Source organism: Dermacentor silvarum, chromosome 10 (genome assembly GCF_013339745.2).
Source record: "Dermacentor silvarum isolate Dsil-2018 chromosome 10, BIME_Dsil_1.4, whole genome shotgun sequence".
NCBI lineage: Eukaryota > Metazoa > Arthropoda > Arachnida > Ixodida > Ixodidae > Dermacentor > Dermacentor silvarum.
The window spans coordinates 27,661,430-27,689,316 of NC_051163.1; the positions used below are offsets into that span (position 1 = coordinate 27,661,430).

Genomic DNA, 27,887 nt, shown 5'->3' on the forward strand with positions numbered 1-27,887 from the left:
GCAAAACCTATGGAGATGACCTCCGCGGCAACCCTGAAATAACGACAAACAAATAAAGACATCGTATACAGCGACGACTAAAAGATCGTGCAACGTCTACACACGTCTACCGTCGTTTCAGTTTATATTCTTGAATATTTCTAAATTCGATATGCGTGTATATCGATCAAAAAGCTAGGTCCGCGAAGGAGACTACGTCGCTAATGCGACTGTGATAAGTCGTGTCGTTGCCTTATCAGTCATGTCGTCCGACAAGAATCCGTCTTTTGCTTGGGGGGAGGGGGGGGGGGTGTTTTGTGAGCGTGTGTGCGTGGGGTAGTGGGCGCTGCGCTGCCATCGCTTCTCCAGTCTGCCTAAACGTTGACCAATGAATTTTCTCTCTCTACCGGCTCTCCTAAAGCTTCGTTTCCCGTACCCACGTACTATCCAAACGGGCCTTCGCGGTATATACAGTACGATACGTACTCGACTTTCGCGTAGGAAAGCACGCCAGGTCGACGTCGCGACGAGCTCCGTATCACATCACACCACGTTCGAGTTCGCCTACGCTTTAATGTCTCCCGCACGCCCCGAAACCGCTGTTCTCTTCTCTTTCTCCTTTTTTTTTCTATTCTTTACGCTGTTCTCCCACAGTACCTATACACAGCGCTCTTCGTGACGACGTTGAAAGTGATGCCGGCGTAGGAGAGGGAATGCATTAAAACGAAGGATGAGGCGGACAATGATAGAGAGCGGTGTAGTAGTATAGGAGAGTGCGAAGCGATTTCCTCGCAGTTGGCGTTTCAAAAAAAAGAAAAATTCGGCCCGTCGTATACCTTCGCGCTACAAGCGTGCCGTTTTTATATAAGCTGTTGCATTCGCCTCGTGAAGATGATTCTTGTTGCAAACGGTTCGCTGAACTTTTTCCCCTCTGCAGATCGTGTGTCTCTCCTTCCCTGTCGAGAAGGAAGTCTTCATATCACCGGCCGGCTGGAGCTCTGTATACTCCCAGTCGACACTTTCGCGGCTTTATTACGTAATATAACGCTTCACTTCCATCCTCCTACCTTCTCTCCCCCACCCTAACTTTCTCTCTCTCTCTCCATTTTGGACGCAGCAACAGACACCGCTTCTTTCCACAGCTGCTTCGATCCCGGGACTCTCTGGCGATGCGTGAAATTGCTGGGTCGTAGACTCGCAATCGACACAATATTGCTTGCACAACGTCTTATATTTCTTTCCACCGCGGTCAGCGTATATCGGTTGTGTCATCGGGGAAAAAACTGCGGATACGTAATTCTGAAGCGTCCATCGGAAGCGTTCTATTGGGCACGGATCGAATTCTCGCTTGGATGCGCGAACACGCCTTCACCTCGTCCCGTGACGGCAGCTTTGGACGCGGCCATTTCGTCACTGGAAAAAGAAGTAGGTTGGGAATCCGTCCGGTGCATCGGTCGAGAACTTTCTTCGGGACGCCATCTCTTATCGGTAGTTGTCAGCGACATCGTGGGCTGATTGGTCGTCCCGGATGAATGTCCGGTCGACGTTTAAATGTACTGTATAACGAGCAACGTTAAGTTTAGATTAGTAAAGTATTGTTATTGCTAGAGCCAAGCTTTATTTGGCTCTTCCTTTTAGTTCGCGAGAACGGCTGCCTTACCGAATAAACTGGGCCCATCCCGAGTCAGCGCAATACAACCGTAACTTTTCTTTGTTAGAAACCCGTATTGTGGGTTTCCTCGGTAGTTTCGTGCTACGCAGTCTGGTGGATGATTTTTTTTTTTTTTTTCATTTCGTGAGCCTTACTCCACTTCGCAGTCTTCCGCAGAACTGATTTGCCATATTCGGTGTCCGTGCGCTTCGAGTCGTTGATTAGTAATTCGCGCTCGCTCTGGGGTCTGCTAGCCTATACTGGTTAGCTCGGATCGTAGAGCGACGACCGCCCCGGAAAGACATTGGTCCCAGGTTCGACTCCCGGACCAGGGCGGATTATTTCTTCGACTTGGAAACATTCTGAGAAACCCCCTAGGGCTTTCCTTTGTAGCTTCGTGCATTGCAGTCGGTTGTTGATAATTTTTTTTTTCATAAACCTTACTTCACTTTTCGGACTTCCGCACGGTTAAGGAAAACGAACTTCGTGACTCACTTTGTGTACGTGACAAATTTATGCTTATATTGACTGTATTTAGTGTTTTTCGAGACATCTTGTTTTAGAAACTTAAACTGCGAGGGTTTCAACGCTGTGAAACTGTCCAGTGAGTTATGAGAACTACCTAGTGGAGAGCGCTGGAATAATATTGAAAACGCGGGCTTCTTTAACGTGTAGATCAGTCCAAATAATCGAGTATTTTTGTCTCTCTCTCTTTTCCGCTTGAGTTTTGGGGCAGGAAAAGTTGCCGAACCTTGCTGAGTTGAGCTTTTGTTCCTTTGGAATGCAACGCCATCCTTCTTTGCCAATAAACAACTAACCAGACCCGGAAGGGTCAATGGCAAAATGTGTGACGTCATGACGAGGTAGTGCGCGAACTTCAGGATGGTGGCGCCACGTAACTTTTTTATGAAATTGCCTGGATAAATGAAGCATTTAAAAAAAAGAGAGAAAAAATATATAGAAAAATATGCGCCCGAATGAGTGCGAAATAAAAATTCAAGTGCTAATGTGCGTTGACGCTGGTTGTTGGTATCTCCTTTCAACTTTGCATATGTTTTTTTTTTTTTCGTTTCTTTCCTTTTCTTTATTTTTCGTTCGCAAGACAGTCTTGAAACCAAGCTCTAGCTCGGGGTTACCTGCCGATTGTCTTGTTCAAACGGTCGTGAAACGCTTAAATTCCCACATTACGCGACCGCTGAAGTGATTTCAATGAAAGTTCGAGCCGATTCAAGCTGGGCCCTGTTAACAACTTTTATCCCAGTCGACTATCCAACGTATATCTCGTTAATAAGCTTATTTATTTATTTATTTATTTATTTATTTATTTATTTATTTATTTATTTATTTATTTATTTATTTATTAAATGAATGAATGAATGAATGAATGAATGAATGAATGAATGAATGAATGAATGAATGGCCGACCGCATCGGAAACACGTTCTTGTGACTGAAAATCGCGGAATAGTCATTGTTAATTTCTCATTTATTTGAGGTAATTTGTTAGCGTGCCTTGTTTACTTCGTTTTCTTTGCTGAGCCACTCAATCGTTCTGTGCCAAGGCGCCACAGCATTGTAGGGGGGAAGCAGGTCACCGTGTCAATCAACGACAAACGCACAGACAAAGCCAATGACACAACTCAAGAATCGGGGACTCTGGTTAGCGCCATCATTTCGCGACCGGCGGCCGAGGCGAAAGTTCACCACCGCGGCGGTCCCCACTGAATCAAAATGAGTGCACAGAGTGTTGTTATACGTTCCGAGCTACAGTCAATCCGAGAGAGAGCGCTTGCGCTTTGATCACAGCCGAACGATTTCGAGCGAGCTGTCGCACAAAACAGGACTTGCGGTCCGCTGCCAGCAGAGAGGTCAGAGGTCAAACGTCATTTAGGCGCGTGTGTGCGGCGCACGCGCTCTATCTCACTGTTGTTTTTTTTTTTTTTTCGTTGTTCCAGGTTTTCTAGCCGCGCGAGCGATTTTGACCGGCTAATCGTTCGCCAGTGCACCGCCTCCGTCACAATCTCTTGAGTGAAGCGGCGAATTGGCATCGTGGCGTTGGCGCAATGCGTGTCAACTGCGAGGCGCGCGCACCAGCCTTTGTGTTGTCGGCCTGCTCGTAGCTTTCCGCACGATTAGGCAGCATCACGGCGTTTCCAGAACACAATGCTGAAGGCGTGGCCCCCGAGTTAGCACGCGTAATCTCAGAGGCCATACTTCAAATGACACAGAGGGCGCAACCTACTTGGCCCCTGAGTTTGCGCGCGTAATCTCGGAGGTCATACTTCAAGATACACATAGGGTGCAACCCACATGGCACATGTTACTATACAGATGTCTCCATCGACAGGTAGAGATTGTCTGGATTCCTGGTCATGAGGGGATGTTGGGAAACGAACGAGCTAATCAGCTTGCCTGCGATATGATACTCCCAGCTCCCAACATCGCCCGACCAAATCTATTCGTCTCACCAACGCCTCCACCACAATTGGACCAATTTAGGGACGAGCGCACTGGTATACCTTAAGCCACACCCAGACATTACAAGGCAACAGGGCACACTCATCCGAAAACCTTAGACGAATACCCTGCTCACTCCAGCACGCAAGCACCTCCTCCGAGGACCTACTCAATGAAGACCTCCCTCGCTGTCTCGCTGTAGCCACTGTGGTGTCTGTCCTCCCAACTCATCGCACATTCTATGGCAATACCACCGAAAACTACCCCCCCCCTTACCCAAACCCTCATCCCTCCCAGCTATCCCTTCCGCCGAGTGGCTGACCGCCGCAACCACCCTTCACGACCAACGATTCCTTGCGAACTTCATTGGCCTAGCGCTGAAGTACGCCGCAAGCGACGCCCTGGACAGAGGGCATCAATGCATTTTTTATTGCGATAGCAATTGTATGGACACTCCAAGCGAATTTGTGCCGTTGGCGTCGCCGTCGTCGTCGCCGTGAGGTTCCGTATAAAGTCCAACGGCGATTAAATCGTCGCCGCGCGCCGTACGCTGTGTGTGCGAGTGAAAGCGTACGAAGGTAAGCCGGCAATCGCAGCTCAATGTAGCGCACGCGAGGAAGGAAGGCAGGCCGGAAGCGTGCGGAAACGCGAGACGCGGAGGCGAGGCGATGGAGAGGGGGGTATGCTCACAGCGCGGCCGCGCGGGCGCCGTATCGTGAAAGCGACCTTCGATGTGGGCGAAGTGCATGCGCCGAGTGCCGGTAGCTTCGTATGCGCAGTGCTTTCGACGTTCGCGTTGAAGTGAGGCTAGAGACAGCGCGAAGGTCAATTTACCCGCTGCTGCTGACGCGCTTTCTCACTCCGGTGTTTTCACAGCGAGTTTCCGCGGTCATCGAGCGAGATGTGTTCATGTTTACCTGTGCGCGCGTGACACCGTACTTGTCTATTTAGTTAGTAAGCGAATGTTTACAACTTGATACGCCCCGTTAAGCAGCTATCCTTGCTTCGTATAGCTCTCTACTAATTTACTATCGCAATCGATGCTCCGCCTTTCGGGCGACACTGCCACTTTTTTTAATCGTAGAATAAAATGATTTCCCTCTCTCTGCGGCCATGTTAGATGGAACTCTGGCAGTAACGTCGACGGGAACTGTTCCATAGTTATATGGGATACTTGTCGGGTACATGACAACAGATACCATAAAAGCACTGCCGCTGGATAAAAAAAAAAAAAACTTTTTTTATCCAGCGGCCGTGATAAAAGGCTGCTTGAATTCATGCACAACACCGGCTTTACAGCACACATTTAATCCATACCACACATAAAGCCTTAAGACAAGTCTCTATCGGGATTATATATACATAGGGCTAGAGTGCCCTCTAGTATACTTTTGTAGAAAGCTGTACAAACGTATAGCCAAGCTTTCCCCCCTCCCTTTTTTTTCTCTCTTTTTCTTTGTCAGATAACATTGTTCAGGGTGGCGAACAGAGAAGAATATATGCGTCAATGTTGTCATATACGCCCCCCTCCCCCCCCCCCTTTTTTTTTTTTTGCCCGCGTTATGCGTCCCACTGTTCACGAATACTGCGAGTCATTCGGCGAAGAACACGGTATAAGCAGACGGCGCAGTGATTCCCCCAAGGAGTCATTATAGGGGGCCAGCGAGAGCGCGCCGTCTATTATACTGTATACTACAGCATATAGCGACGCTTCGTTCTATGCGTCATTGTCTCGCTCTCCAACCGCCGAGCGTTCATCTAATTGTTCCACGTTTTCAATTTCCCTTGCGCGCTTTCTTCGCCTCCTTCGCTGGGATAATCGCTCGCGACTGACAAAAAAACTTTCGCGCTCAGCTCGAGCGTGCGGGCTTTCAAGTTTCAAGTCACTTCGCTCCACGCGAGTCCATCTTAGCGCGCGTATCAGCCGATTGAGTGTCGCGAAAGTTCCATAGACGTCGCTGTGGCCGCGCCACAGCGACGTCTATGTGTTGTTGCTTAGCGCCTCTTCGCCGCCTCTACGTCGGGCGACAGTGAACAAAGGGAATGACAGAGGTAACGGTCTATGCGGGAAAAAAGTGTTTCAAAAAAATACCACAACGAGAGAGAGAGAACGAACGCAGTGCGGGCGACCGAAGGATTCTCAGCTATGTGGCACGTCATTGACTCTCCACGACGACCTATGAGGTATTTCGAAATGCTTACGTCGCTGGAGCTCTAAAGGTTAATCGCTGCCCCCTTCAGTTTTCCCGCACCCGCTTTTATTAATATTATTTTATAGTATTTTTATTATATATATATATATATATATATATATATATATATATATATATATATTTTTTTTTGCTATATGCGTGCCCTCAGATGTGCCGCCGGAGAAGTTATGCGTTCTTTCTCCCAGCTTCGCTGCGACTCCGAAAGAACTTTGAACAGATTTCTCTGGCTTTTATTATTTTTTTTTTCTTGAGTAATGTCCTCGGTTCTTTTATCTTCACTAGAACGTTGTTTTCCCAATGTCTGTTCGCTGTAAATTTTCTATCGTCTTAAGTTAGGATATCGTACAAACTTTTTCACTGCGTTGTAAATCTGGTTCGACGTCATCACCGTTTGGGGAATTTGCCCGAAAGAAACGTTCGCACTATAGACGTGAGGCTCGTGTGAGCTCGATGAAGTCAAATTTGGGCGTATATTGATCGATACATTTGTCAAAATGTCTTTATTAATTCATTCATTAGCGTACCGTCAAAGTCCAGCTGTCAGGGCCAGAAACAAAACAACGGCAACCATAGCAAAAAGAGAAAAATGTTTCGCAGCTAACGTCCAAAGTATATATTTATTTGGGTGGTCAACAACATTCAAAGTTTCCTACAGTACATACCAGGGGGAAATCTGCAACTGAGATTGCTCAGCTGCTGTGGCAATGACGGGTGCTTGTGACGTCTTGCTTGTGTACATGGGTGCTTGTGACGTCAGACGTTCTTGTCACGTTGATTATTCTGCTTTATTTTTCAAAATCCTCAAGCAATATTTTTATAAATGCACGAAGGCAATCTCTACGCAAATGGGTTCAAGGTAAACACGTATTTTTTTTTAATTTTTTTTTTTTGAATGACAACAATGAAGCCAACTGAAGCAAGAATAGTCAATTACGCCTATGTTCTCCCTGGCTTGATGCGAACGTAACAAAAAGAAATTGCGGCAGAAACCGTCGGAGATGCTTGGAAAAGTCAGCGAGAGTTTTCCTGTGTAATCTGCAGGATATCTCCATGCCATATGTGAATCACGAAACCTTATGGCATGGACAACTTTAAACCGACTTGACTCGAGACCGTTCTCTGAGTCAAAGATATTCGGACTGTGGCTACACCCGTCAGTGGCACAAAAAGCGATTCGTGCACTACTACACTACTTGAAGTGCACTGGTTTAAAGAGACCACTTATAGTGTCCCCTGTGCATCGTCCCGCGTGTACTCAGTACTCACTCTCTCCCTCTTTTCCTCTTTATATTCCCCTTTCCTTTATCCCCGATGTAGGGTAGCAAATCGGACGCTCGTCTGGTTGACCTCCCTGCCTTTCCTCTCCTTGTTCTCTCTCTAACTTATGACTGCATCAACAAACACACGAATTGGCAATCTCGCTGCCTACCACAGTGCCATGACATAGTATATATTGTTGTACTCACTGCACCCCAGTTGCAACTCCGTAGCAACCACCACTGTCCCTGGCATCTTGGCTGCAACTTCGTTGCAATGGTTATCCCTCAAGCGGCCGTGCTCGACACGCGAAGTGTCGGTTGCGGATGGGGCGCTATCGATTTAATGTATATATTGAAGGCTGCATATACCCTACATACACACATATCCTTGAGGCTACATGCACATATACCCTTCGTGTCACCTCGGCACATCCATTCTGGGGAAATGGGACGAGCACCCGCACATACCGTTATTGCATCCACAGTGCCGAAGTTATCTGTTTGGGCACATATACACAGTGGCCACTGGAGCTTACCACTGTCGTTGAAAAGAAAAGTGTACAATCATTGCATTCTACCGGTGCTAACATATGCGGCAGAAACTTGGAGGTTAACAAAGACGCTACAGAACAAGTTAAGGACCGCACAACGAGCGATGGAACGAAAATAGTTAAGCCTAACGTTAAGAGACAGGAAGAGATCGGTGTGGATCAGAGAGCAAACGAGGATAGCCGATATTCTAGTTGACATTAAGCGGAAGAAATGGAGCTGGGCAGGCCTTGTAATGCGTAGGATGGATAACCGGTAGACCATTAGAGTTACAGAATGGGTGCTGAGAGAAGGGAAGCGCAGTCGAGGTCGGCGGAAAACCAGATGGGATGACGAAGTTAGGAAATTTGCAGGCGCAAGTTGGAATACGCTAGCGCAAGACAGGGGTAATTGGAGATCGCAGGGAGAGGCCTTCGTCCTGCAGTGGACATAAAGATAGGATGATGATGATGACACAGTGGCCTGTACCCGGTGGCGTGTATTGAAAATCTAGAAGGGGCACAGGGCCTTAGCAACCGTGGCTGAACGCGATTGGCTGAAACGCTGCCAGCGACGCTCTGATGTCACGCCGTGAGGATTATTGCCTTTGCGTGTCGCCCACGATAGCTCAGGTTGAGGTTAGGTTAGCGTAAAAGGCGTTAGGTGGCCCGGCGTACTCTCACAGCGGTAGTTGCATAGGGCGTATAAAGAGCGTCGCCGGCGACGTTTCAGCCAATCGCGTTCAGCCGCGGTTGCCAAGACGCTGTGCCTTCTAGATTTTAAATATATGCTACCCGGTGACCCAGGCTGTCTATACTAGGCCAGACAGCAGTCAGCAGCAAGTTGTGTATTCGGCTCCCTAACCCGGTGGTTCATGTCGTCCGCTCGGCAAGACAACATGCCAGCACATGCATGCCTATTGGCCCGAGGTAGTGGACAACTCGGGTCACTGGTGTGTGTACGTGTCGCAGTTTATTGTGCGAGATCGTCCAAACCATCCAAAAGTGAAACAAAGCAATCGCTTTAAAAACCGAGCCCTTCGGTTCCCCCTTAGTTTGCTCTCCCATCGCATACCGAGGGCTTCGGATTTGGCGCCATAAAAGCAATGAGGCAGTATACGATGGTTTATTGGCCGTACGTTGCCTGGCTCCTAAGTTCACGTGCTATACATTATTGAATTCTGAGGGGTTCACGTGCCAAAACCACAATCTGATTATGGGGAATGCCGTAGTGGGGATCTCCGGATTAATTTTGACCCACCATTTGACGGTTTTCCGAAGTGCACCAATGCATGTACACGAGTGTTTCTGCATCTCGCTCCCATCGAAATGCGGTAGCCGCAGCTGGGACTCGCACCCGCGACTTGCAGCTCGGCAGCGCAACGCCATTGCCACATTATACCGCGGCGGGTCACGTGCTACACGACGCCTGCACATTAAAGAATGTTCCGAGTTCGCCGCCATGGCCGTCAGACGGCGCTCCCTAACAGCCCCAGGATCTGTTAGATGTGTTAGATACGATTGGATCTCTTACAATCATAGGTAGCGGTACAAGGTAGATTTCGCGGGAGGGGGGGGGGGTGAAAAGAAGGAGATGTATACAAAAATGCTAGATAAGAAATATGTATAGCATACGGGATTAAATCAAGCAGGCTAGGTGACTGTCACAGCCCCGTTTCATGAAGGGGATGCCATTAAATCATTATCAGGACTAGATGTATAGCACAAATACACAAATACCAAATAAAGTGGAAGGGAGGGAGGCCATTGGCAGTATAAGGCAATGGTAAAGCACCACACCAGCGATGCTGAAGTTGTGGGCTCGATTCCCACCTGCGGCGAGTTGTATTTGTCGCTCACTTTCATTTCCCTTTTCCTCGTCATTTCTTAGTTTCGAGCAAAAAATATATAAATGAATCGAACAGCTACTCTATACCGCCTGCTTTCCTGGCTTCAGTGTATCATACTTGGCTGCATTTCATCAACGTGTCCGCTTCTCCCCAGTGTGGCATCGTGCTATATACAGGTCACGCAAAAGCGATAGCACGCAGCACTATCTCCGAAAGTGACCGACCGGGAATACTGAGCTGAAGTTTGGTACGCGCAGCTCGCCACCACGAACGACTTCCTAATGCGACGCGTGAAACAATTCCGTCCGAATGGGCCAAGGCCAGCGAGAGACATTTGTCTCAATGCGACGACGTATTAGCGTAAGCCGCGAAGCGCGGTCACCTTTATCGGCAGGCCTTCGCAATTTTCAATTTTGCCTAGGAAATAATATATATATATATATATATATATATATATATATATATATATATATATATATATAAAGAAATGTCTCTGGGTGGAATGTACGTGCCATACGCTTGCCTGGGGTCATCAGCAAGACGTTTCTTCCTTTTCTTTCTTTGTTTGATTGTGTGTGGTGCACGCGGAGATTCCTTGACCCTCGATGTCTTCTTATGCGTCAGCACGGGGAAAAAAAAGATCGTAAAGGCAGAGAAGCAGGGAAAGAAAGAAAGAAAGATGGCGGTAAAACGGAGGCATATGCGTGTCACGGACTTCTCCTCCATTGTTGCCGAACACTCTCTCTCGGGAGACAGGACCACGCTCACGTTCCGTCCATCTTGGTTTCCGTTTCTGCGCCATTTCTTATTCTTCTTCATTTATTTTTCTTTATTATTATTATTTTTGCAACGCGCGCGCGGCTTTGCGAGATGCGGCTGTGACGTCACCTTTTCCATCTCTTGCACCTTCTCGTGGAGAAACTGAAGTAAGAGTCGTTCTTTCCTTAGTTTCTTACAGTAGTTAGTATAGAGACCGAAACTTTAGGCAAAGTGTCTACTTTTTGCTAAGTCCGTATCGTGTCTCTTTATCATATAAGCCCGAACTATGGTCGATAAAAATTGTAGTGCCACTTTTATTTGTGCATATACGTTTAAATGGCTAAGTTTCGACGTTGGTGCCCTATATTGGATTTTCAGATCCTACAAATGCATTTTTATTCCTGTGTTTCTTTCCTAACCTTATTGTGTTTATAGTGTCATCAACCTAACAGAGAACTAGGCTGAAAGTAGCCGTTCATTATCTCAAGCACTTTGCCGGTATAAAGGCTGTTTGTTATTAACAGCTGTGCAGCAGACGAGAGCATCGCTGTGAGAAGGGCGAAAACTGCACTACGCGCCGAGACATTTGAAGGTGACTGTGCGTATTTGTGCGCTCATATACTATAAAATAATTTACACCCTTTTTTAGTTTGAAGAGTGTGAATGAGTGCACTTCACGCTTTTAGCCGACATCATAGAGGAACTTGAATGATCGGGCGCAACTCTGACCCAGAACGCGGGGCTCATTTTGGACGTTCAGGAAGGGTTCGTCACTGTTCCCATTGGACCTGTTGCTGATAGAGTTATAATTCGGAACTTCAATCAGCCTCGGACATAAATCCCGGGGTTTCGGTATATGAAAGAACTGTCGGAGATTCTGACCGGCGAACATTCTGGAATTGCATGCAGTGGTCATTGGATCATAGAACGTTCCGCAGTGCAAATATGTGACCATAACTCAGGTTAATGTTGAGCGTTCGTTTTTTACATACAACCCAATACTCAGTGAAAAAAAGACGCCGCAACACGAAACGAGGAAATCTTGAGATGGCGCTTGTTTGTCACTGCTTTCACATTAACTTTTCTCGTGGAGTCTATAGTCGCACTAAATTTGAGATAAATCTTGTAACCTACGCAACTTGCCTCGTTCCGTTTTACCGAGAAAATAAAGTGGATTGCGCTAAACAGGGGTTTAGTAGGCTGCGTTCCTTAGAATAGAACATAATTTATCCTCAGATGCACTGCGAAAGTTCTTATTAATTGAGCCTATAAATGCATCAATGACAGTAGCTGTCCTTTAGTCCCATAGCTGTGTTCCGGTCTCATGAGGATATAAGAAACGACTATATGAACACCACCTGGAAGCTGGCGAAGGTAGAATTTATCGTCTTCTTTATGCAAATCATACGAGGCTGATTGCAGCCGTCCGGCGCTCGCAAGGTACACAAACGCGTCTTTTCTTCCCACGCTTTCTTCTGTTTGCTCCCCAAGATATTAATGGGGACACGATCGTGTCCCTTTGCTTTCGTTTATTATTGTTAGCGAACGTACAACGTATCGAAACTCGAGCCACTCCACGACTGGTGCACCGCGAGCAATAAAGCGGAAAGCAAAGTTTGCATGCCATCTGCCTTCGCTGACGGCCTGATCTGACGGCACGAGCTCGCTGGGCCAGTATTCACTACAGCTTCTTACGCTAGAACTGAATTCGTAAGAGAAAATTACAGCCGATCCTGATGCCTGACATATTAAGGCGAAAGCCTTAAATGCTTCATCAGACGGTGGCTTTGAAAACGCGGCGTGCGGTACAGAAAGGTCATGTGAGATCGCCTCGCGCAGAGACGCGCTCGTGCCACTTGCTCGCACGTTCGTCGTCGTCTTCTTTCACAGCTGGCTCCGACGCCGCTCATCATGCCAAAAAAAAAAAAAAACAGGCAATGTTAATTAAGATAGAGTTAGTTCAGCACTCGAGCCCACGACCTTCGGTGGTAGTCGCACCCTCGACCTTTGGTGTTAATTGGGGCGAAGTTAATTAAGGCACAGTTAATTAAGGTAGCGTCAATTAATCCAGTCGAACCCACCACCTTTAGTGGGAGAAAACAAGTGATAAGAAATAACAACGCATTCGAATGAGAATGTTAAGTAATTTAATGAAGGTCGCTTGAGCGCGCAGGCTTTCGCCTTCACCCTCTTTGGCGTATGCTAAAGTGACTGTCATTTTTTTTTATTACCGACGGCGACCGTCCGATGGCAAAGAGCCACATTCAATCGAGAAGATTGTGAATTTGTGAATTCGGGCCCCAAAGGTATACGTGTACTGAACTGCTAAAGGAGTTCTAATGTTTCAATCGAAATTGGTTACACTCGACGCCGGTTGGGGAAACCAGGCCATTTCAAAAGACGCACCATGTGCGCGCGGGTAGCCAGTATAGTTCTTTACACGGAACAGGACACGTTGCTAAGCAAGGACAACTCGCGAAACCTCTTACCACAACACAGAAGCCCTCTACCCGTAAACCTATATTCCTTGCTCCCACAGTTTCTTTACTCATAAGCACACCAATCGGAGAGAGAGAGCTTCGCGAAGAAAGCTGAATCCGATGTATCGCCACCACATCATGGCACGCGCGCGGAGCCGAAAGGGGAATCCCCGTTTCTCCTCGAGCGATGACGTCATTCGGTCAGATTCAGAAACCTGCCACGGTAGCTAATGAAAGTGAATTGAATTCTGGGGTTTCACGTGGCAAAACCACGATTTGATTATGAGGCGCACGCCGTAGTAGGGGGCTCCGGATTAATTCTGACCACCAGGGGATCTCATCATCATCATCATCATCATCATCATCAGCCTATATTTTATGTCCACTGCAGGACGAAGGCCTCTCCCTGCGATCTCCAATTACCCCTGTCTTGCGCTAGCGTATTCCAACTTTCGCCTGCAAATTTCCTAACTTCATCATCCCATCTGGTTTCCTGCCGACCTCGACTGCGCTTCCCTTCTCTTGGTATCCATTCTGTAACCCTAATGGTCCACCGGTTATCCATCCTACGCATTACATGGCCTGCCCAGCTCCATTTCTTCCGCTTGATGTCAACTAGAATATCGGCTATCCCCGTTTGTTCTCTGATCCACACCGCTCTCTTCCTGTCTCTTAACGTTAGTCCTTCGTTCCATCGCTCTTTGTGCGGTCCTTAACTTGTTCTCGAGCTTCTTTGTTAACCTCCAAGTTTCTGCCCCATATGTTAGCACCGGTAGAATGCAATGATTGTACACTTTTCTTTTCAACGACAGTGGTAAGCTCCCAGTCAGGATTTGGTAATGCCTGCCATATGCACTCCAAGCCAATTTTATTCTTCTGTAAATTTCTTTCTCGTGATCAGGGTCCCCTGTGTCTAATTGACCTAGATAAACGTACTCCTTTACAGACTCTAGAGGCTGACTGGCGATCCTGAATTCTTGTTCCCTTGCCAGGCTATTGAACATTATCTTTGTCTTCTGCATATTCATCTTCAACCCAATTCTTACACTTTCTCGATTAAGGTCCTCAATCATTTGTTGTAATTCATCTCCATTGTTGCTGAATAGGACAATGTCATCTGCAAACCGAAGGTTGCTGAGATATTCGCCGTTGATCCTCACTCCTAAGCCTTCCCAGTCTAAGAGCTTGAATACTTCTTCTAAGCATGCAGTGAATAGCATGGGAGAGATTGTGTCTCCTTGCCTGACCCCTTTCTTGATAGGTAACTTTCTACTTTTCTTGTGGAAAACGAAGGTAGCTGTGGAATCCTTGTATATGTCTGCTAAGATATTCACGTATGCCTGCTGTACATACCCTGCCAATCCACGGGACACTGGTGTTTTTGCATTTCGCCCCCATCGAAATGCGGCCGCCGCGGCCTGGAGCCAAAGAGATGTATTTGCTTTAATAAACATGCGCGGACCTATGAATCACGTCGTAATTAGCACCGTTACGCTCGAATGTTATCGCATTCGCGGTGATTATTACAGATCATCAGACATCACTTCTGCAACTTTATAATTATTATTATTTTTTGTTAACACGAAGCATTTCATGACGTGTAGTTTTGCAGTGTGGCTCTGATTTCGGCACAGTAAAGAAAGTTCTTCGGTACATTAAGCATGCAAGAATTTTGGATATGGAAACTCAAGTTGTAGCTTTTCTTAGTATAGCATAACTAAAACAACACACAACACAACATAACAGTAACATAACTTAAAAGTACATGCTATGAAAGAAATGATTCGTCGCTGGTAGAGGAACTTCGCGTTTCTCAAAGCTACTGAAGAAATATCTGCCTAGAACCTGCTTGTTGCGGATGGCCAATCAGTAGAGTTTTGTCGGCCCTGGATGCCTGGAGCAGCGATTGCAGTGATGTCAGTTTAACGATCAAACTAACAAATATTCGAAAACTTGTTCGTTTCTTTGTTGGATTAAGAAGTTGTGTGTAGCATACAACGCCTGGACCCTAAAAACATTTCTGCTGAGGATGCAATGCGGTATGGCTTTAGGGCCCGGACGGTCAGTTTAACGGCATTGCGAAAAAAATAATACTGCCACATTCGAGAAGAGCCGTCATGTTTGCTTGCTTCCTGATTGGCTGAGAGGCTGTCGCTCGCGTTACGTCACACGACGTCGGCCTTTGGCGGTGCCAATTTGACGCTGCGTGACGTGGCAATGAGCCGTCACGCGTGGCAGTTCGCCTCAAAGAGACGCAAAGGAAAGGTGCCGACGAAACAACCATGAAGGAAGTTTAACGTTACGGAATGACTAGGGGGGCCACGAACGCGAAGACGACACATCACGTCGTGTTACGGTTCCGTCGCATTGCGTTCTGGCTTGCCGAACTAAACAGACCGGTCGTGTTGGATGAGAGCTTGCGGCGCTTTCTCCTGCTAACCATACGCGAGGTCGTGGGTTCTATTCCAGGCCGCGTTGGCCTCATTCCGTGAGCACGCGATGCAAGAAATGACAGCGTTGAGAGATTTATGCGCACGTTTGAGAAGTTATTCCGCAGCTGTCCGCCACGAGTAAAACCCCTGTATCTTCTAAATGTAGCGAAAGGCTTTGATCTCGCCGCCTCGAGCTACGCGATTGGTGATGATGATGAGTTATTGTCATCCCCATTGGAACTGGGTTGTGACAAATAGTCACCTATCCTGCTTTCTTTAATCAGGTATACTGTACTTGTTTGTGTATACATCTCCATAATGTTTTTTTTTTCCTCCTAACTTCTCTCTCTACCTTGTATAACTACCTATGCTTGTAACGGATCCAGTCATATCAAGTTCTTCCCTGCTTCTATTTTTTTTTTTCACCAATACTCTAAACTGGAACATAACTTTAGCACGCCCCCTGATTTGGGCCAGGAGCAGCTGGGATACGGCAGCATGGCCTCGGAGATGGCAAGATTTGCTGACAGCGTGCGCATCTCGAAGGCCTTAACGACACGCGCCTCGCGCGCATTGTTTTCCGTTCTCAATCGGCGTCCACGTTCGCGCCTGGACGTGTCTTCTTGATATGATATGGCTTTGATATGACGATAAGTGCTTTGGCAGTTGCCGGGTTCTTCTCCGTTTGGTCACGCAAAGGGAAAGTGAAAGGAGCGAATGGCTTTAATAGAGACTCCGAACTCCCTGACAGGCCACCTAATGTAACATAAGCCGTTTAATGTATACGCGGCCTTAGCCCTGGAGAGAGGGAGATAAAACTTTATTTTGTCCATGATGGGGTCTGGGGGCGGCGGGGGTTGGGAGACTAACCCCCAGGCCTCCCCTTCCTCAGACGGCGGCCAGCCCTTGTTTTCTGGCGGCGTCTTCGGCCATCCGGACGGCCCTTAGCCCTGGAGGAGCTGCCGGCAATTGTTACTACCTTTAGAATATCCAGGGGTTGTCCCCAGGAGGCCATTTCTTGTTATCCCCCTACAACTTTCTGACGTTAAAGTGACAGTACAGATAAACACTAAATCAATGTAAACTAAAAAATTGGTATTTCAAAACTCTATTTTCGTTAACTGCATAGCAATAGGTTTATCATTAAAAGGGAAAGTTTTGCGACTCGTCGCAACGACACGGCTTTTGAGCGTATATTTTCTATATATACAATTACTGGATGGAACTCGGGCGCTATAGTGTGGTGGTTTAGCCAGAGGTGCTATTCCGGACATTGTAAAATTCCGCCATAATGTGGACTTCTGTAATCGCGCTATATTGAGCCAATCAGAGAGGCCGTAGCAGTCCTTTGGGCCAATCAGAGCTGACAAGATGGCGAGTTCCGCAATGTGGCGGAGTTGGGCAATAGCACTCCGGTATTTGCGAATTAAAAAAATATGACGGATTAATTTATCTTAACTTCGTCCTTTTGGCTTCAAGCAGCTTTGTCGCTTTGCAAATCGGTAATTTCCAACACAATAATGAGTTATACATGTATGCAACGATTAGGAGTGATCATGCACGCGCGCAGGAATTCCTTGCCGTCCTGTGTTTAGAAGTATTCGACTCCTTACGTTATATACGTTATATGCGTCTATACGTTATATGTTACACTTTAAAGCGTAACATATGACGTGACAAGAACGCCTGAAGCCGAAATAATGAAGGATAGACAAACCTGCATACTGAGCATCGTTCCCACGGTAGCTCAGCGATCGCAGCGCCAGACTTCGTTAGTAGCTTTGTAGGAAACTTTAGGCAGGGAAGCACTGCCACGCGTTTATACAGTTCGAAGGGCTCAAGCTAAGATAGATAGATAGATAGATAGATAGATAGATAGATAGATAGATAGATAGATAGATAGATAGATAGATAGATAGATAGATAGATAGATAGATAGATAGATAGATAGATAGATAGATAGATAGATAGATAGATAGATAGATAGATAGATAGATAGATAGATAGATAGATAGATAGATAGATAGATAGATAGATAGATAGATAGATAGATAGATAGATAGATAGATAGATAGATAGATAGATAGATAGATAGTAGGGACTCAGTAGACGAGGTTGAAAGCATGTGCTTCTATCTGCTTCATTTCATTTCTATATGGTCGAAAACGCTGAGTGAGTTACACTGAAGCGCCCGTTACTTTAAAAAAATGTGGGAAAAAAATGTGGAAAATGTGGAAAAATGTGGAAAAAAACAAAGTCGAGAAACAAATCGGGGATATGACATAACGACACTCGATGGGAGGTTGAAAAAGAAATTATATATAGAAACTTTATTATACCGGAAAAGATGAAGTAAGATAACGTTCGACCGTGCATGCACAGTCATTTCTTTGAGGCTATGAGATATATATATATATATATATATATATATATATATATATATATATATATATATATATATATATATATATATATCCTAGAGCTCTCTAATATAGATACGTCTATGCTCGGCCGCCTTGCAACGAACTCCAGAGCTGCCGTCGTGTGGGAAGGTCGGGCGGTGAGGATGGGGCCGCTCCCGCCTCCTCCGCCTGCCGCTAGGCGGCGTGGACGGCAGAGCGAAGAATAGCGGTGGGCGTCGACGTCCCGTAATGCGCGCGCGCGCCGCGAGTGTCGTCGCCTTCGGCCAACTTCCGCATATCGCCGCGGCCCCCGGTGTACCGCGCTTTCCGCTGTATAACGCCTCGCTTCACTTCGCTTTGCGAGGTGGTAGTGGTGGTGGGAAATGCGCCAAGTTAGAATATGCGCACAAGGCTTGTACTGCAAGATCGTGGAGACACGAAGTGATCGGCAGTGGTCGTACCGACAGTTATGATCAGCAGTATCGATTAGTTAGTAGCCCCGACGAAGATAAGCCCTCTTGTCGAAATAATGGCCCCAAGCCGGTCGAGGCATATCTCTGGTTCATCGACTGTTGATCGAGTTACTACACTATTGTCTTCCACGGCAATGCAACAGTATGACAATATGACATCGTGTCTTCGCCCACTTTTTATGTGTGTTTAAATCCACGTGCAAGTATTCGTTATAACGAACGGTGAAACGAGACACAACGCCTAATAACGAAACAGCAGACGACGAACACAAGCGTTGAATACTAACCGCGATGTTCATCCGTGGTGAAAACCTACCTATAAAGATTGATTGTTTGACTAATACATGCGAGCATCGTCACGTGCGATAGAACGAGAAAAATCCTCTAATTACACTCAAGATACGTCAACTCGGCCCAAATTAGCACTCTGCTGACATTCCCTACTCTAAGATATGGAGTTCTTTCCCGCTGAGTACTAAGGAAGGTGTCCACTTCATAAGTTGTGGTAAACAGTATACGTATGTTAGTACCGGTAGAATGCAATGATTGTGCACTTTTCTTTTCAAGGATAGCGCTAAGCTGCCAGTTGTGTCTTGGCGATGCCTGCCGTAAGCCAACCCATTTTCTTCCACCCATAATTGTGTTCTTTAACGCGCACTAAAAGGTAGGTAGTCGAGCGTTATTGCATCCCACACTACTTGGATAAGTACTCGGATACGCGCGAAACCCGAAGCATAACGCAAAGGAAAAAAAATGCTAATTTGGTCTGGCTGGTAGGCGTTATAAAGCTAAACTGAGTGACAGGGTAAACGGAATGATGAACGGAACGAAAATTATCACTTCGCTCATCTATTCCGTGTGCCCCGTCCTTTGCTCAGTTTCGCAATTTACCGAAGTGGAAGCCACGTGAATATTTTAACATTATTATTATTCACCCGGGGGGTTTCCGCGGGGGCATGTATTGTGGGAATGAAATTACATATTTCAGGCATATATTGTAGCAGTTACTTACTTATGAAATGCATAGTCCTCGACCCATCGTATCGTTCATAGTCTTCAGGTTTCGTCAGTACTCAGCTTCACGTTCTTAAGTACATTTTCGCGAACTGTCTTGGTCCCAGGGCACGTCCGGTGTAGATGACGGGCATCCGCTGAAGACGGAGCCGCGATGCGCACCGGACACCGGCACACTATACGCTCTTAAAACAGTTTGCACCCCTTGGGGCTTATCTTGTCCCACATAAGTAATCGTCATCTGCCTTGCTTTCGTTTCCTTTCTCGAAAACATTGCGCTCGCTACTTTCCTGTCAAGAATGTAATGTCATGCTGATAAAGTGCACGCCATTCGTGCCCTGGAAGCACACCGGGCGCGAAGCCGTCAAAGAAAGGGAAGGCACACAAGCTAAATGACGATTATTGTTTGTAAGCAAGTTAAGCTCCAAAGGGTGAAAACTTTTCTCGGAGTGATAGGCATTGTCTTCTTACGACTGACCCCATGGGCAGCCACAAGCCTTGTGACAGTAAAACATGAGAGCGTGCGCCGCACGGTACACGTAGAGCACTCTGACGACCAGCTTGCAAGCACTCTCGTGCACAGCAAAATAATTGACATCCTTAAAAGTGAATAAGGGTGTAAAAATCAGTCTATAATTCCGAGCCACTTTCGGGTGTAGGGGGTGTGTGTTATTGACCAATTTACACCCTCGTTCACTTTTAATTGTATTAGTTATATTGCATGCGTAGTGCAGATATTGCAGACAAGCACTCGCGCGTCGTCTGCTTCGGCCACTACCACATGGAACCTGGAAACGGTTCCAGGTTCCATGCTGCACACGAGAGCGCGTGTTGTACTACCGTGCAGCACGCGCTCTCGTGTTTTATTTGTCACAAATATTGCGACTGTACAAGTCATGGCTGGTGTAAGACTGTCCTCGTGATGATTGGCGAGAACAGGGTATACGTATTCTCGGGCGATCACTTTCGGCGATAATACTATCGCCTTCGCGTGACGTAGTGCTCAACCAGCCAATCAGGTCATCCGGTTTTGCTCAACCAGCCAATAAGCGCGCACTGGAAGTGATATCGCCGAAAGTGACCGTCCGAGAGAAAACATTTGGAGGACGCTTAAGCTGCGCCTTTAAGAGTGGAACGCGATAGCACTCTAAGATCTTTGACTGCTTCTCACACTTCCCGGCAACCGCAGCTTCATCGTCATCATCAGCCTATATTTATGTCCACTGCAGGACCACGGCCGCTGGATGCAAGCGCACACGGCCGCTGGATGCAAGCGCACACGGTGTGCGCTTGCATCCAGCGGCCGTGGCAGGACGAAGGCCTCCTCCTGCGATCTCCAATTACCCCTGTCTTGCGCTAGCTGATTCCAACTTGCGCCTGCAAATTTCCTAACTTCATCACCCCACCTAGTTTTCTGCCGTCCTCGACTGCGCTTCCCTTCTCTTAGTATCCATTCTGTAACTCTAATTGTCCACCTGCTGCTTATGTAACCGTAATGTTTACCAGGAAACGCTGGCGGTGAACGCTATGCGCTTTCTGGTTGAAACGCAACCTCATGCGTGGGCCGATCTTTTGTGATTGTCTCGCACTTTTGATATTTCAGTCCAAGAAGATTTAACATAAAAGGCATGCTCTGTCGTTGTTGTGTTTCATATGGCATTTGTGTGTCGGCTGTCATTCTCAAAATTCCGAGGACTAACTTTATAAAGAATGTAAGACAAAGTGTGAGCAGCTTTAGTGGTAAAAGAAGTATTCACTGTCTACGGAGGGTTTGCGTGGTTGTGGTTCGGAATGATTTATCGCCAAGCGACGGTCGGCGCCGTACACAGGGACGCGCCGCACAGCGGAAGACACGGCAGTACGCGTTCTCCTCGGCGCTCGCCCCCACCCCCTTTCGCAACACTGCCCTCGCAGGGGCGCGAGCCGTCATCTTCGCTTTCGGTCAGCGGCGGCGGGGCAGTCTGACCCGGCCGCGAAAGAACGGAACGCCGCTGTGCTCCGGCTCGTCATCGTGGGACGCGTCAAAGCAGCGTGCGAGGCGAGACCCCGAGGGCGCGGACACGAAAATTGAGTGCGCGCGCACGACCGCTCCACGGTCCCGGGAAACACCCGCCGCCCTATTCCGCACGGCGTTCCATGACGTAGAGAGACGGATATGTATACGAGTTCATATATACGGTTTGACGTGCTATCGGGCGCCTCCGCCTTGGCGGTCCACGTGATAGAAGTTTGTGACGTCGGTGAAAACCTAAAGAGTGCAGTGGTACCCTTAGTTGGACCTTAATGCCACAGAAAGTTGAGCTAGTTTGTATGGATTCATCCTGAAAGAACGTAAGGCGTGCAGACACGGACCCAAGAGAAGATAGCCAGACGACACAAACGCCGACTATCAACTGAAGGGCACACTGTGGCGGAAAAGTAGACACAAAGCTTACCTGCGCATGCTCAGGTATGGTAGTACCACCTGTTGAACAGTTGTCCTACTGGAACAGAATTCGTATAGTAGACTAGTAGATCCAAGACGAGAGAGAGAGGTTCGCAGCGAGGTGGAGGCTTGAAGTGATTGACAGCACACGGAATGTCGCTGAAGCCGACGCTTCGACAAGGTGACTTGAGCAGTTGCAATGCTGCTCTGACGAAGACAAGCCCCCATGTCGAAACGTTTGCTTTAGCGATACCCTGGCCTCGTTCTACGACTGTTAATAATAATTCGTATGGGTACGTCAGTTAATTTACCTTCGTTCATTTCGGTGACGTCACGACAGGGACGAACTTCTTTCATTGTGGGCATCTCTCAAGGATACTTTGTATAGCGCGGAAGCACTAGTGGAGGCCCGGGCAGTGCGGTTTTGTGGGCGAAGCTAGTACTGAAAAATTCACGCAGAAACTCCTCTGGGAGTTGTCTAAGTATGCGTAAGCATTGTGCCACTTGCTCATCTCCACGCAGCCCGGTGTCATTATCAGTGTTATGAAACTTGATTCGACCACTATAAAACCTTATCAACCCTCATCGGTCGTTATCAACCTTATTGAACATGATCCGACCCTTGTCAACTCTTATCGGTCCGTATCAACCTTGATGTCCAGCGAAGCTGTTGCAAAACCACGACAACATTTGCTGAGGGGGTGTACAATGCTATATTGATTGTTCAGATGCTTATTTTGAGCTTGTTCCTTATTGAAACGTATGATTTTCTGTTTGTTGTATGGGTGATTTCAGTGACTGGTATGCACTGTTCGCTCCACTTTGCTGAGCGACTGTAGCCTCAGCCTTACGTGGGTATGAGCCATTGCTTACGGGGGTATGAGCCATTGTTTAGGGGGGTATGAACCATTGCATTCGTCTTACGTGTTAAGTGACGGACAGGATTCTGGTTGGGTAGGCACCTAAGGGCAAGCAATGAATGCCAACACAGCAATGTCATCGACAGTAAGGTGAGCGGCTTTGGTAGCAATATGAATTGTAGTAAACTACTGATTAAGTAAGCAGGTGTGTGCCCTTAGACGCATGAAGAGAGACGATGACGCTGTGACGGGGTGTTGATGAGAAGCGCTTCCCGTGGGCAGCGCGTCAAGGGACACCACCGTAGCTCTCACTGCCGACGCGCCTCCGGGCAGCATTGCATGTGTAGCGTGCGTTGGAAAATGTGGCCCGACTATTCATGTGAACAAGGTGGTGTGAGCGCGCACAAACAAACGTAATAGATCACACTGAATACTGCAGACAACGCTGTCAAACCGCTGGCACAAGCCTATATACGCCGCAGCGGCGAAGGTTGCGGTCTACTTCAACGGAAACTCAGCACGGCGCATAAAAGTCAGAGCCGTGGGGAGATAAGAGACGGTGCGGGCGACACGAGCGCGGTTGTTGGCAGAGTAGAAGTTCCACCACCTTCCTCGTGGTCTCTTCATGTCGGTCTACTTACGCCGCAGCACACCTGCTACTTAATCAGCTCATGTTTACTACAATTCATATTGCTACCAAAGCCGCTCACCTTACTTCGTATGACATTGCTGTGTTGCTATCGCATTCATTGCTTCGCCTTTAGGGCGAAACTGTGACATTTTTTCGAGCTGTCTTAGTAAACTATCGTACTACACCCAGAAAGCTAGTCTTACCGCGAGAAGAGGATCGGTAAGCCAGAAAAGCAGCAAAAACGAAATATAAGTGGCGACGCCGCCGTGAAGTTTCCGCGCCAGTCCGCCGTGACGTCATGTATTTTGACAGCGTCCTCCTAGCGCCTACTTAATTTTCTATCAATAAAGATTGGTTACAGCGTAAGAGAGCCGAAGACAGCGCTTAGTAAGTTTCAAGCAACTCAGCCACAACGGTCCAAATACGAGAAAATACTTTGAAATCAGTGCCGTCACGTTGACGTACAGGCGCTTTCTTTTCTAATAGCCAACGTATTACCGAACAATTTGCGAAAATATCATTTTGAAAGAATACTCCATCAACTTATTATTACTATTTTTTTACGAAGTAGTAAACTCGGCTCTTGACAGTGATACTGACTCTGGATTTCGGCAGCTCGTGGCGTAACGGAATGGTTCTGGTGGACTTCGAATAAATATTGATTGGCGGTGTGTGAATATTAGAAGTTTCGAATACGAATCGAGCAGTCTTTGCTATTATATTAGTTTTGGATACGAAAAAATCGATCACTAACGAAATTGTCCAATTTTCGCTTCTGTGCGAACAGATAACAGCTCTTATTGGAGTCTCTAAGGGGGAAAACCGATGCAAGTCCCAAGTCCTGATGGAGGTCCCAATTCAACAACTACAACAACCTTATATATAGTGATAAAATCTGATTCTGAAGTGGCAGAGTCACTTGTTCCTTAGCGATACGCACGGGCCAACTTCTTCCCCACATCTGGCCGCCATTCTTGACGAGTGCCTCGCTTTTAGGCAGCCTACGAATTTGTTGTCTCGATTTAAGAATTTTGTTGCTTGCACCAAATAATTGAAAGCAGCTATTTATCATTTACAAGATCCTCTATTTCAATTATATAGACACTCGGGGCCAATTTTCGCCATCACCGCCGGCTATTATCCACGAACTACAGAAAACTACGAAGTTTACTTCTATAATAGTTATATAATACTTTGTTTTCCGTGTGAATGTATCGCTTTCAGTCGAAACAGACAATTTCCATTTCCTTATACCTTATTATGTCTGCATTTCGATTCAACGTAACGATTAATTTTCCCTGTGCTTTCTCTGGCTTCTTAGTTTCTTTTTGTGTGTGTGTGTGTGTGTGTGTGTGTGTGTGTGTTTGTGTGTGTGTGTGTGTGTGTGCGGCTAAAAAAATTAGGGCCCCCCAATCCCTTTATTATTTTGCTCATTTCCGAACTGAGACGTAATTGGGCGCAGGAAAAGATCAGTGACAAAGACCTGTCTGTTGTAATGCGCTTAACGAAAAGAAACAGACGGCACAGAATCTTAGACCCGCCTTTTAGAATGTGCCTTGGAAGCCGGCGCTTATAAACCGCCGAGCTTTCTACTTTGCTGTAGTTTAAAATCATTTTTTATGCGTACGTTCCCGCAAACTTATGTGCGTGTATATGTGTTCCTGCGCAGGCTGGTTCGCCATAATCTCTGAAGACGGCCACACGGCGGGCTACTTCAGCTGCCTGGAGCAGGTGGCGCTGGCGCAGGTGTCGCACTTCCTGGCCAGGGAGCCCCTGCAAGGTTACCGGCTGCTGGGCCACAGCCACGAAACCGGCAGGGCCGAGTACAGCCGCACCGTGGTGCGTATTGCACGCTCGGCTGTCATTATTGAGGTTTTAGCTTCCCCTGTATTCCGGCAAATGCAGGCGGACTGGGTGTTTTACCGGAGGGGCGGAGGTGTAAACGTGAGCGGCCTGCATGGTGCAGCCACCTGGTGGCACAGAGCTCAGTCAGACAAATAGAGAGCTAGTATTGCAGTAACTAAGTATATTTCACTTTGCTCCTGGTGTAAATTTTAGGCAGCGGCGTAATCGTGTTGCTATAAAGAACCAACTGTAAACCAACTCGTCAACGTAAAACACACACACACACTTCATGCGACGATCACTGTCGACTTGTTACGCCAGCAGCTAACTAAAATGTATGCTTGAAATCCAAACAAGACGAAGCTGACGGGAATATGGAGGCTTGAAGTGAATAACAATGGTCCCAAAGGAATGTCGATGGCCCCAGCAGCATCCCTTGTTGTTCTACGACTGCTATTCACTAGAATATGGTTAGGCGGTGTTCGACTGAAACTTTCATTAGAATGGATGACCTGGCTCTCTGCCCTCTACATTAAACTCTGCGACATAGGATGACGCCACCAACTCGGTCGCTCACGCAAACGTATCCGCTATTCTGTAAAGTGCAACACGTTTACTAAAAAAAATATGTTGCTGCTACCCGGCGTTCGCCTGAGAGCATTGAAAGTCGTTAGTTTTAGCCTGTCCGTGTAACCTATTACGACTTACGGAAGACCGCGGTTTACCGGTGACGTAGATGCGATACGCCGCGTTGGTGGCGCCTTCTTGTGGCGAAATATTTGACTAGAAAGGACCACAAAGCTACCATATTCAGCTCACTTGTAGGGCGTTGGCAGCGCCCGCGGTAATCGTCCACATGCAGTTTTAATTATTTCTCTTCGACGATAACACCTACATAAGGCAGAAACGTTTATAACGCGTTGTGGCAAAGCGTCCCAGGCTGTTGCCACCAGCATTGTTACTGCAGTCGAATTCTCTCAAGTAGCCCGGTATTCTGTGCACAGTGTGCATACACGATCAAGGTAAAACTAGCTTTCTTTTTTCATGGTATACCCACCCCGGCTGCCTCTTTTTGGCCGATCACTCCAATAAACTACAGAGAAGTCGTGTTGGTTGGTGCTTATTTCTGGTCTGACATATAGTTGCAGTACAGCGGTAGTAAGACGCATTTCAACTAACTGCAGTTATCATAACTCTTTTTTCTTTCTTTTTTTAGCACACAAAGAAGAACACTTGACTGAAAGGAACGACGGGGACACAGCGCTATCTTTCAGTCCTGTGTTCTACTTTGTGCGTTAAATAAAACGAAAAAAAAAAGGTGGTTTACTATGGACAGACTCCTTCCATGTGTTACTATGAACAGAGTCCTTGCAATGAAGACAGAGTCCTTGCTATCCTTACTATGAACACAGGAGAGAGTCCTTCAAAGTGTTACTATGAACAGAGTCCTTCCACATGGAAGGACTCTGCTATGGATTACCAACATGCCCAACCATATATGCTCTTTCAAGTTATGCACTCATCAATTTCGTTAACGTTCGTGCAGGTTCTCCCCGGGCAGGTGCTGGGCTTCCTGGGCGTGTACGAGGACGTCAACATCCGGGCCACGTGCGTCGGCATGCTGCGCCCCGCGCCGGCCGAGTGTCGCTACGCCAAGTGCTGCCACGCGGCCACGGGCGACGTGGTGTTCGTGCCGCTCGCCTCCCGGGGCAAGTTCTACTCGGTGGCGCGCCGCTCGTCCCGATCGCCCAACCACGTGTTCCCGCTGGCGCAGCTGCTGCGCTTCGCCAGGGTGCCCATCACCGTGCGCCTCGTGTGCGGCCCGCTGCTGCGCACGCCCACGGCCTTCACCGGAATCCTCAGGCTCGAACACGTACAGGTGCGTCTATAAACGTCGCTTGCCCTTCAACGCCTCTCTCTCTTCCAGGCAATTAACTTTAAACCGACTGGACTCGAAACCGTTCTCTGAGTCAAAGATGCACTTGGACCGTGGCCACATCCATCACTGGCACAAATAGCGAACAGTACTTGAAGTGCACCGGTTTTATAGACCGCTTATAGTGTTCCTGTGCATCTTCCCACGTAAACACAGTGCTCACTCTCTTACTCTTTCTATTCCCCTTTTTCCTTACCCCCAGTGTAGGGTAGCAAACCGGACGCTCGTCTGGTTGACCTCCCTGCTTTCTCTCTCATCGACGAGACTATGTGGACGCTGTCGACATTCGCCCGTGTTCACGTCTGGAGCGTGGAGAAAGTAAAGGCCTAGGAGGGAGCTTTGTACAACGCGACTGAAGCCCGCCACGTGATCCTCACGTGAGAAAGCGTGTTAGGTTATAGTGGTCCCGCTAGTCGCTTATAACGTAAGTCGCCGGAGTCGCGAATATCCGCACTATAAGCGGTACCGCACTATAACCAAACCAACAATTTTCAAGGCCCGCACATATGCAAAACATGTGCACCGAGCCGCCACGCGTATGCGACAGTCGAGGAATGCGGCTAGAACGTTTGCATTCAATGTACAGGACCCCTCAATGTCGCGCGCGAACAAAAAAAAAAAAAAAAAACGCGGCGGAAATTTGACCCTCTCCCAAATGGCAAGGTCGCCGATTCTGCTTTGCGCCGGAACATGCG

The 27,887-nt window shown here is 47.4% G+C and overlaps 1 protein-coding gene across 1 annotated transcript in view; it reads left to right on the forward strand.

The window, feature by feature from the left end:
• The window catches only part of LOC119431077 (uncharacterized), a 141,047-nt gene that overhangs the window by 105,586 nt on the left and 7,574 nt on the right, over positions 1-27,887 (forward strand). Inside the window, 2 exon segments of the mRNA XM_037698534.2 lie at positions 25,081-25,250; positions 26,803-27,135. Of these exon segments, the coding sequence (XP_037554462.1) occupies positions 25,081-25,250; positions 26,803-27,135 (503 nt within the window).